An 11630-nucleotide genomic window follows, 5' to 3' on the forward strand; every position below is an offset into this window, starting at 1 on the left:
GGATTTTGCCTCGGGAAATCCTGGATGTTACCCTCCTAAACACAAGGGTCCATGGGGTGTCGCCATTCGAAAAAAAATATCAATATGTGAACCGTTCATGCCAACACAATTTTAAACTTCAAACCCTAAACCATATAGGCAGTAAAACAAAACAAGTAAAACAAAACAATTATGTGATCACCTACATAATAATATTCGATACAAATCTCAATTTCAAGGCAAAGATGACATTAGAGGAACCATAAGAAACTTCAAGTAGACTTGTATAAAGACATACATGATATTGATAAAACACAAACAACCGGTTTCAAAGACGATCATAAGTACCGACTCATAACAAATTAACAACCACATCATACTCCCTAAGTTTATTATTACGGTTATGGAGTCTCAGCACCGGGGTCCATGCTCGGTGAACTAACTAACTTCAGTTTTATATGACTAATAAAACTAGAAACCTGATCATTGAAGCTATCGCAGCTAGAGAACTTAGTCTCGACAACATCAGAAGGAGCTCGCATCTTTTTCTTCACGGCATCAATATAACTAGTGTACATTTCCTCACTAAAAGACTTGTGCCCACCATCTCCATTGTTCTCAACATTATTTGAAGATAAATGGACAAAGTTTTTAAAGGGTTTTACCTCAAGAGGAACATTAGCTTTGGGGTAATCAGTGGTAGGCAGTGAAGGAGTTGAAACATGTTTTACCTTTGCAACGCGTGAACCGCGGGTCAATCTACCAAATGTAGCTTTGTGTATCTTCTCACAGCAACTCATAGTACGTTGTTCATTTGACTTATCGATCACCATTGCTGTCGCGCTAACGTTTATTAGTCTGATGCATGCAAAACAGACTAAACCGTACGATCATTTAAAGGGGTTTGACATTGCGTGAATATGCCTTGTGGTTATTCGGTATTCTAGATTTTTGCTAACTTCGGCATCTAAGCATATTTCCGATTAAACACGCACACATTTTGGGTTAATTTCTCACGTGCCTTTTGTGAATATGATCCTCTTTTTCCTGTGCTTCCTTCCTAGAATGGAAATGTAAGAGAAAAGGGGACATAATTTTGAATAATTATGAAAGAATCAGATTCTGAGGTTGCTTCCATTCCACCAATCAAAATATGAAACATAAGTTTTGAAATCTTAGAGGGAGACAAAAGTTCCATGAATGTTTTTATTAACTTTTAACTTCCATGCCACACAGTTATTTTAGAACTTGCGCAGTTATTAAACAGCAACTATCTATTTAATAACTTATCACTTCCAAAACATGCATACACCTACTGTTCAACCTCCCTTAGGGAAAATCCTTGAAGCACTTTCACCAAGATATGATAAATAAATAAAAAAATCTCAACAAGAATAAAAACATACAGAATAAAATTTTAAAAGTTGTCAAAAATAGAAAGTGTGCATGCACCTGGTTCAAGAACTGTTGTGATAAGTTCAAAAGCCACAGTCAGATTATCCGCAGGCATAACCATTTTAACGTTTTCAGGTAATTCCGCTGTCCCAGTAGCATTTCTTTCCACATTAGATTAAACAGCAGTATATGGTGATCCTTTTTTCCCTCTTCAGCGGCCTTCTCAGTTTGAGCAAAAGCTATAGCCTTGGCCTTCCCTTCTCAATATGTAGTGAAAGGCTCTTAACGTGCGACAGTACGCGACCACCAATATAACGTGCGTAATTTGAAAATAACATGCATAATTATGCAATAATGTGCGTAATTATGCAAAGTTAATTACTATTGTATCACCGCGTTCAATTGATGGCCTAGGTTAGATCAGATGTGCGGTTGAGATGCTATCGTACGCATCGCACGATAATGTGGTCTTGTACGTTAACTGACCTCTAAATATGTAATACATTTTAGATCATTAAAGACCTTGGGTTTTTTTAAATGGTTATTAACGTATAACATATTTTAAGTATAGAATTGTCAAAATTCCGAAAAACAATTATACATATGGTTTTAACTATGATATGATAAAGACGAGCGTCGCTTATGCCACTTTTTATAGTGATCAACTAACAATTATATTAAAACCCCCCACTGGGCCCCAAGCAAGCTACTCATGAAGCCCACCAAACAATTAAACATAATACAACAAGGCCTCCAAGCAGCCCATTAGTACAACTAGAAATATAGTGGACCTGACCCATTGAATTATGACTATATCCGCTATTCTGATATTCATATTCAATAGAGATGAAACTAGAACAAGTTGACCCTTTTTTATTTATTTTCATTTCTTTAGACTCCGCAAGAATTTGTCGATACTTCCAACTCAATCGTCTTGTTCTATAGGAATAAATAGGAATACATTGTCATTTCGTTCCTTCACAGAGAACCATTTATTCTAAGTCACAAGGCAAAACAAAACATTAAAGTCGGAATAAACATGTGAAATGGCACCAATTGCTCCATGAGACTCCACAGAACTTGGGTTCAACCCCACTCTCTTACTAACTTTCACTGTATTAGTCAAACACTAAATGCAAATGCTTTATTTGCTCTTGCTGTTCTATACTTAAAATCGGTTCTGTATAAACGCCTTTCATTTCTACGCATGCGCACCAAGTTATTTAAACCAAAGAAAAATGTGTTTTCGAAAGGCGACAAAATGAAGTGGTATATTGTATTTTATACAAGCATAAATGTGACACGCAATGTTTGCAAGCTATACTTACCCGTTTAGCCATCTTGATAGCTTTTCGGGTTATGACCTTTTGTACCATGGAACCATTGGGTGTCAGCCCAATGGCCACCAGCCCGCATTCTGACCCGGAGGTGGCGGGTTCGAGTCTTGCTCGTTCCCAATGCCTCTACGGTAGCGGATTTACCCCCAGACTCAGGCTTGCTGGGTGGCGGTCTGCGAGGTAGGATCACCTCGGCGGTTGGAAGGACCGTGGAATATCTCTCCCCCCACCTTTTGTACCATGGCCCGAAACACTCAAGATGGTTTTTATCGTATTTAGTTCTAAACCTGATATTTTATTGCCCGACCCTAAACCTTAAATTAAATAACCCGTGTATTTAACATTCAATAGTAATGTTTATACAAAAAAAATATAATAATAATGGTCCAGTTTTTCTATCTTTACACAGCATAAATACCAGTCCTATCTTCAGGACAACCATCGCTAGTTCCGGCTTGACTTCCCTTGAGCGAACTCCTGCGAGAACTCCTCTTTGTAGCAACTACATGACACTCATCAACTACTTCATCAATATCCATCAATTCAACTTCTCCCCCTTTAAAAACCGGATGCGTATACGCATCCTTCAAATACTCTTTCAAATTCAATTGCGGCTCCGTTGCTCTTTCCAGTGTATCCTTAACCATTGCATCCTGTAATCAAGCTTAATTAATACTGTTAAAACATAAAGGGTAGTTTTGTCATTTCACTTGGGTTTTAACTTGTAAGGTTAAAGATTTCTAACCTGTAATGGGAATTTTCTGAATGCAGATTCAAACCGGTTCTTGCATAGCTTATGGAATGCAAAGGTTAAGACCGGGAGTACTAGTAGAACAGGTGTTGAGTTTGCTGCCTGTTTTGTGCTCAACAGTCCTAACAGTGATAACTGTGAAATTATTAAACCGATTAAAATCCGCCGATTAACATCTGGCCAAAAAGATGCTGCGCTCTCGTACTTCTGGTGGTACACATTGATGATCTAATTAACACCATAAAACAAATCAAAGAAAACAGTATGTTAGTAAACGAGTAAACGGGTTGAAACTAACACGTCTAATGTTACCTGATGACGGAAAATCAGATAGGCGAATGCAAAGAAGATGATTATGAAAGGGAGGAGAATAGGAGTGACAGTAGAGTACACGAGTCCAAGCAGAAAGTACAACTGTAAACGAGGCTCGGTTATGGGCCATAGCAACGAACCAGGGTCCATGGCCTCGTCTCGGTCTTTATCGGTTTTCACCAAGAAAATGTTTTTCAAGTGATACATTATCAACGGAAACAGCCTCAAGACCTCTGCAGCAATACCAGCCCAACCATCGACCATAATGTACGTAATAAAAAACGTTGCTTTCATAGGAACTGACACACCCACGGTTTTCGGAATCCTACAATCAAGTAGCGAAATTTTGTTTAAATCTTGTTGACTACATGAAAGTTGAAAGGGTAAACATAATAACACATACTCGGATGCTGATTTGTTCAAGAATTCCTTAAGTTGTTGAAGGGCAGTTCCTGTAACAATGCTTCCAAGAAACACGTTCACAAGCAAAAAGAAATAAAATTTTGCAGCTGATTTTGCTTCCAAATCCGAAAGGGCAACGTATCCTTCTATTTTCGACATTTCCATTAAAATCATCGGAAGAACAAGGAGAAAGATCTTCAACACCATCCCGGGAAGAAACCCTTGAATGAAAGACTTGGTAGATCCTCTAAACATGATCAAGAATTCAGGATTCACTAAAAATGTTCAATTTTGATATTAAAAAAAAAAACAAAAAAGAAATGCCATTTTCGTCCCCGAGGTTTGGTTAGTTTTACGACTTTCGTCCAACGGGTTGTTTTTTCGCATCTAGATCCAAAAGGTTTGAAATCGTGTCATTTCCATCCGGCTCGTTAATTCCATCCATTTTCTCCGTTAAAACAGGGGTATTTTCGTCAATTTTGTTAAATTAAAGAGCGATTCGGTCTTTTGAATACTTCTACATTATGCTAAATGCTTGTACATAAAGTGAAAAAGACCAGATTTCCCTTTAAGTTAACAAAAAAGACGAAAATATCCCTGATTTGACGAAGAAAAATGGATGGAGTTAACGAGCCGAACGAAAATGGCAAAATTTCAAACCTTTTGGATCCAGATGCGAAAAAACAAACCTTTGGACAAGAGTCGCAAAACTGGCCAAACCTCAGGGACGAAAATGGCATTTACTCATAAAAAAAAGTTAATTGATATTTGAATGTTTTACTTACTTATCGACAATGGGTTTTAAAAACGGAAGAACTTTTTCAATTGACTCAATGTTGGCCAAAGTTTGAACAATGGTGATTGGGATCATGAATGAGAAAATAAGGCCGAATAGAGCTACAGCCATCACCAATTTTCGCACATTGAGTTCGACAAATGGTATGGCTAGGTTGCTCCAGTAAACATCGCGCGGTTCAGGAGCCCAATCTGTGAGCCAACGGGTCGGGTTCCTTGTTTGTTGGGTTTGAGCACAAACAGCTGCACCCCATCGTGATCTGAACGAAACAAATGCAGCTGGAACCACAGCTTCCGGGTCACCAATCACCCGTTCACGTTCTGCTACTTCCTAGTATACAAAATTATTAGATGTAAAGAAAACTAAAAACAGTAAGAAGGTGACAAAACATGTGAATCGTATAATGCACACTTACTTCTTTGCCCAACTTGTCGATTTCTTCGGTATAGTAATTAATTGCGTCGATCTTCTTTCCCCAAAGACCCCAAAAACCTGTCTATACAGATAACTAAACATGATTTATAAACTTCACAATTATTAAGAAATTAAAACATATAATAAGAGAATGTTTAGCCACAAACCTTAGTGGTTGGCCTTTTATTCGGTCGTCTCTCGTACTTATTAGTGTAGTAAATAAGCCGATTATGCAAATCCTTTTTCTTATCCACCATTTTTGCAAGCTTATTTGCATTATACACCACCTATGATTTAAGAAAAACATATATATGTTGAATATACATATAAATCAATAACAAAGTTTCACAATTGAGAAAGAGTAAAATGCCATTTTCGTCCCTAAGGTTTGGCCAGTTTTGCGACTTTCGTCCGAAGGTTTACTTTTCGGCATCTGGATCCAAAAGGTTTGAAATCTTGCCATTTTTATCCAGCTCGTTAACACCATCCATTTTTCTCTGTCAAGTTGGGGGTATTTTTGTCTTTTTTGTTAACTTAAAGAGCAATTCGGGTATTTTTGTCTTTTTTGCTAAAGGCTAAATGCTTGTACGTAGAGTGAAAAAGACCGAATTGCCCTTTTAACAAAAAGACAGAAATCCCGTGACTTAACGAAGAAAAATGGATGGAGTTAACGAGTCGGATGAAAATGGCAAGATTTCAGACCCTTTCGGATCCAGATGCCGAAAAACAAACCTTTGGACGAAAGTCACAAAACTGGTCAAACCTTAGGGACGAAAATGACTCATCGAGATAAATAATTCAAGTTTAAATAATGCCATTATAAAATACTATCCAATGTTCAAAACAGACCTTATGTGTAAGATATTGACCAGGGTGATTAACACGGAAGAAATGTTCAACATGTTCACTAACGGATTCATCGGCATCAGAGGGGACGTTTCTCACAATAACCTAAACAAGAAATAGAAACAATGAAAACCTCATTAACGTTAACAAGAAAATAGAAAAGAGCACTTGAAACTTACAGTAAACTGGTCAGGACGGCGTTTTTGAGAAGCAAGAAAATTCAACCTCATGTCTGTTACAATTTTATATTCCTTGTAAAGAATATAACATGTCCAAAATGTGAAGACATATGCCATTATTATATGCGCCGCTAACCTGATAAAAATATAATCAATGTTTCAAAAGCTCAAATGCATAAATTCAGGAACAGAGCCCGATAGAGGCTAGCGGGTTGGTTAACGGGTCAGAACAATTGCCTTAAAGTTTTGAACTTTTTTAAACAAGTACATGTGTCATATAAATTATTATAAAAAACTATACTATTCTAACAATGAGGCCGGTTAACGTACAAGACCATCTTATAGTGCGATGCGTACACGAGCATCTCAACCGCACATCTGATCTAATCTAGGCCTTCAATTGAACGCAGTGGCACAATAGTAATTAACTTTGCATAATTACGCACATTATTTGCATAATTACGCATGGGTTGGGTTAACCCTAATTACGCACGTTATAATACATAATTACGCATGTTATTTGCATAGTTACGCACGGATTGGGTTAACCCTAATTACCTAATTACGCATGTTATATTGGTGGTCGCGTACCTTCGCACGTTAAGAGCCTTTTGTATTTAAACCTTTCACTTCTAACAATAATATAACGTTTTAATAGAATATTTCGGAAGTTTTATAAAAAACACTTTTGGTGACTTTCAACCCATTTTACCCGTAAGGATAAAACATAAGAGGAATCGACCCATTCATAAGAAAATGAACTGAAAATAAAAACTTTTCAGACCTTTTTGATGCAGGCGGAACATTGGATATTGAAAACTTGTCTATCTCCCCGAAAGTTAGATCTTTCATCTTAAGGCTCATAATACTGAAACTTCCACCGGTATAATTGACCGGTAACAGCACAGCAAAAGCAAGTAGAGCAATAGGAACAAAAATTTTCAATCTGCACAGAATTATCAAACATTAAACGGGTCAAACAAGTGAAACGGGTCAGTTAAGTGAACCGGGCCAAGAAAAGTACTAACCCGAGAAGATATATTCGAATGTAGACAGCAGAATCAAGGCCTGCGTGCTCAATAAGCTCAAGTTGTGGCATTTTTAAAGCGGCGGGAATCCAATTCAACAATCTTAGATACATTCTAACATCTAAATTGACATAGTGTTTTACAAGAGGTCCCGAAGTGCTTGGATTTTCACGTATGCCTTTGAGATACCATTTGGGAAAGTAAACCCGATCGTTCATGGGTTGAAGACGTAATATTGCAAATGCCACGAGAAATAGGAATGCGAATAAACTATTAATGGATGCAGAAACCGTGATATCGGAAAGAGTAGCCATTTTGCTTGTTGAAGATCAACTGCTACCTACAATTCAAGTGGTAATTGCAGAATGTTTGACATTTAGATCATGAGACCTATAATAAAAAAAAATATGCAAATTATACTATAGTGAGCTTTTTCTCACCGTTGTATCGGTAATATTTGATAACATTAAGACTAAAACACAAAACTTAAACACTAATTTGACTTTTCTTTTTCTGATTGTTTTTAAAAAAAATGTCAAAATTTTCTGGGCCAGAAATATGAAGATCATATTCTTGTTTCTTTAAAATCACATAAACATTTTCTTTGACTTTTTTCCTTTCAACACAACAATATTCAACTATCAAGATGCAAGTGATAAAGCAAAGAAACAAATCAAGACTCATGAAAACTGAAAAACAAATGCACTGTTATCTTTCTTTCAAGTAATCAGAAAAATAATATATTAAAATTATAAGAAAAAAATTCCTCTTGTTACCCAAGAATAGAAGAATATCATACTCCAAATAAGACCTAAAAGCATATTAACTACATTCCTCAAAACTAAAAAAGATCCTATGGGTAACTTGAAAAGGAGTTTCTGGCTTTAACAATACTCTAATACCAAACCATCCCCAGAACTTGAATCACAAGCAACAACCAAATCTCATGTTCTTGTTTCTCAATCCAAATTAAAAATCCCCAAAAACAATTTGCTTAAAACAACATTTTCATTCATCAAGATTTCAACTTTCAAGCAATCAAATAAACATGGACCACATACCAATCAAATCAAATCAAATCAAATCACCAGAAAACTCTCAAATTAAAGTTGAAAACTTTATTATATTACCACAATCAAAAACCACAATACTCCCAAAACCCAAGTTCAAAAACTCATCTAATTACCAGAAACACAAAAGGGTATTCTAAAGAAGCAAAATCTTGAACAGCAAAAGGTCAAAAGACTTAAACTTTACCTTTTTCGTTGGCAACAAAATAGGATGAATACGATAGAAACAGAATTGTTGGAGTTTATATGTTTCTGGGTATGTCGAAAGACGGCGGATTGAGAAGAAATAAGAGCGGCAGCTACGAGTAACAAGCGCGGAAAATGACGTGTACCCCCCAGATGTTAGCTTAACCGTTGCGCATGTAACATGAATTATGAATGAATGAATATATGGATTTTTTTTAGTGTTTTTTGAAATTTCGTAGGCCACAATTTTTTGTTGGATTAAATAAAAAGAAAGATATTGTAGCCAATTGGCAATAATAATGGTCGGTTTGACAAGAATATTTTATTGGGTTTTATTCTTGAGCTTATTTGTCGACATGAGATTATATGTAATTTTGATTTTTTTTATTGTATTAATTGTGTAGTTATATACTACTGCCGCAGAGAATATCTATTGACTTTTAATTATTATTATACGATATTGAAAAAATAATGTGTAAGAAATTATTATTTTTTCTTTATATACAATGTTTTTTGTTTCTTTTATTGAATTTCACTTCTGCCGCAGAGAATATCTATTGACTTTTAATGTGTAAAACAACTGCGTACAGCCTCTTGTTATTCCTTTGTCATAACTAGATAATATCCCTTTTCAAATATAAAATCGTCTAGTTTTAGTTTTCCAACAATATTTACTTATATATAATATAAGCATGTCATCAAACAACTAGTTACTTTGAATATATAATTAACAGTAGAAATGTATATTTGCTTTCAGTGGCGAATCTTGAGATTTCCAATCGAGTGGTCGAAAACGTATATACCAAAAATTTCTATAAAACCGGGGAGTAAAAAACGTATATACCAAAAAATTTCTATACGAAAACTACATACTCTCCACTACTGAGCGAAAAATTCGGGAGGTCGGCCGCCCCCTCCCGCCCCCACAAAGCTACGCCCTTGTTTGCTTTATTTTCACATATCGGTTTTCATCGACCTCATCAGAATCAATGTATTGCCTTCACCTTCATTGACGTTACACAACCACCGTCGTTGACGCTACCGTTGCTCGACATCTTCACTTTGCACCATAATAAATAATACAGAGGGTGAACTCATATGGAACTATAAAAAGCATGTGTTAAACATTTTTTTAACCAGTGGTGAAGCTTGAAAAAAAAAGTTTGGGGGGTCGGAAGGTAACGGACCTAAAAAAAATTTCTATCGCGTAGTTTCGAGGTGTATGTTCGGGTCGGACGTCGGTGATTCGATTCGGGTCGGGTCAGGTCAAACATTAATATCAAATAAAAAGTTCTCAAACATTAAAAAAGAAGTTATCATTTTATTCTTACCCATAGCATAATCTAATAACAAAATAAGTTAGCAAATCACCCTAAATTTTAAACTCTAATTTCTATCTAAATCAAATCACAATAAGATTAAACAAATAAAATTAGACATAGTTACAGAAATATTCAACAAGTTTAGGGCAAAAATTCGGACCAATTTCACCCCTAATTTCAAATTAAATCACATAAATTGCAGCCCTAAATTAAACCTAAGATAAAAAAACACATACTTTTAACCTTATGAAGATTGAAGAAGTCGAACAAGAGTACAAGACCACAACAACGAGCATCGTTTTGGCTTCTCTTCTCGAACAAGAAGCTGAAGTCGAACAGTTTTGGAACCTTCGTTTTTCCCCCCTTCTGCAGTTCTGGCTTGTGGCTTCTGTTCTTCTGCTCGATGTCCCAAAGTAAACGAATTTGGGTTTTTTTTTTTTGATAAAGTGAGCTTTTAAATTGGGCTATATAATGATTTGATTTGGGTTATATAATATGGGTAAAGTTCTTGTACAAATAATCTTAACATACTAAACATACAAATTGAAGTAAAACTCAAAAAGACAAGGTGTCATTTTTGTAATTATCAATAATTATCAAAGTTACTCTACAAATATACCTGAAAAAACCTAACCACTCCCCCCACCCCCAAAAAAAACCTAAACCCCCCCCCCCCCACCCCCCAAAAACCTAAAAAAACCTACTCCCCCCCACCCCCCAAAAACCTAAAAAAACCTAACCCCCCCCCCTCCCAAAAAAAACCTAAAAAAAAACCTAACCCCCCCCCCCACCCCACCCCAAAAACCTAAAAAAACCTAACCCCCCCCCCCACCCCACCCCAAAAACCTAAAAAAACCTAACCCCCCCCCCCCACCCAAGCTAAAATGCTAAAAACTAAACCCCTCAAAAAACCTAAAAAAATCTAAAAAAATAAAAAAAACACATAAATTATTTTATTTTATTTTTTTAACATTTTTTATTAAAAAATCGCTACTTTTAGTAGCAGCAAAAAAAATTTTTTTTTTTTTTTTTTTTTTGCTAACGAAATGTAGCGATTTTTTAATAAAAAATGTTAAAAAAAAATTTGTGTTTTTTTAGGTATTTTTGGTTGTAACTTTGATAGTTGGTGGTAATTACAAAAATGCCACCTTGTCTTTTTGGGTTTTCTTCAATTTGTATGTTTAGTATGTTAAGATTATTTGTATTTGATCTTTTGCCTATATAATATATATTCTAGTATTCTACCAAATATAATGATTTGGGCTAATTAAATATTTTATTTGGGCTATATAAATAAAAAAAATTAAAACCGGGGGGTCGAAAACATATATACCTATATTTTTTATAAAACCGGGGGGTCGAAAACGTATATACCTACAAAATCCTATACGAAACGTACATATATAATACACTACTGACCGAAAAGTTCGGGGGGTCGGGCGCCCCTCCCCACCCCTTAAATCTTGTGCCCCTGTTTTTAACATTAACGTTTTGACCTGAAACCAATGGGTGGTGGTCCATTGACAAAGGCAAAACCTTTAAACACTTTAAAAAATAAAAGTCTTGAGTTCAAGTCACACAGACGAAAAGAATAAAAAGAAATTGGCCGTTCA

General features: G+C 35.8%; 1 protein-coding gene across 2 annotated transcripts; it reads right to left on the minus strand.

Annotated features, from left to right (window-relative positions):
• Nucleotides 1-3026: 3026 nt before the first annotated feature.
• On the minus strand, nt 3027-8995 carry LOC110937347 (CSC1-like protein At4g02900). Of its 2 annotated transcripts, none has more exons than XM_022179756.2 (12): nt 8697-8995; nt 7440-7779; nt 7196-7357; nt 6412-6547; nt 6236-6337; nt 5554-5673; nt 5388-5468; nt 4962-5302; nt 4178-4423; nt 3775-4099; nt 3457-3690; nt 3027-3364 (listed from the first exon to the last, which is right to left on the minus strand). In XM_022179756.2, exons 2-12 carry the CDS (start codon nt 7751-7753, stop codon nt 3113-3115), a joined length of 2313 nt encoding a protein of 770 aa, XP_022035448.1. In that variant the 5' UTR covers nt 7754-7779; nt 8697-8995; the 3' UTR covers nt 3027-3112. The 2 variants fall into 2 exon arrangements, with proteins under 2 accessions (XP_022035448.1, XP_035844523.1); XM_035988630.1 differs by having other exon boundaries at nt 7440-7829; nt 8697-8871.
• Between the last annotated feature and the right edge of the window lie 2635 nt (nt 8996-11630).

Source organism: Helianthus annuus, chromosome 4, assembly GCF_002127325.2.
Source record: "Helianthus annuus cultivar XRQ/B chromosome 4, HanXRQr2.0-SUNRISE, whole genome shotgun sequence".
NCBI lineage: Eukaryota > Viridiplantae > Streptophyta > Magnoliopsida > Asterales > Asteraceae > Helianthus > Helianthus annuus.

Excerpts from the sequence above, each read along its gene's own strand:
- LOC110937347 (XM_022179756.2), bottom strand. The coding sequence starts at position 7,753 with ATGGCTACTCTTTCCGATATCACGGTTTCTGCATCCATTAATAGTTTA. Across the intron at positions 6,548-7,195 it reads GTTCCGCCTGCATCAAAAAG|GTTAGCGGCGCATATAATAA; the intron begins GTCTGAAAAGTT and ends TATTTTTATCAG. Across the intron at positions 6,338-6,411 it reads GCCGTCCTGACCAGTTTACT|GTTATTGTGAGAAACGTCCC; the intron begins GTAAGTTTCAAG and ends TTTCTTGTTTAG.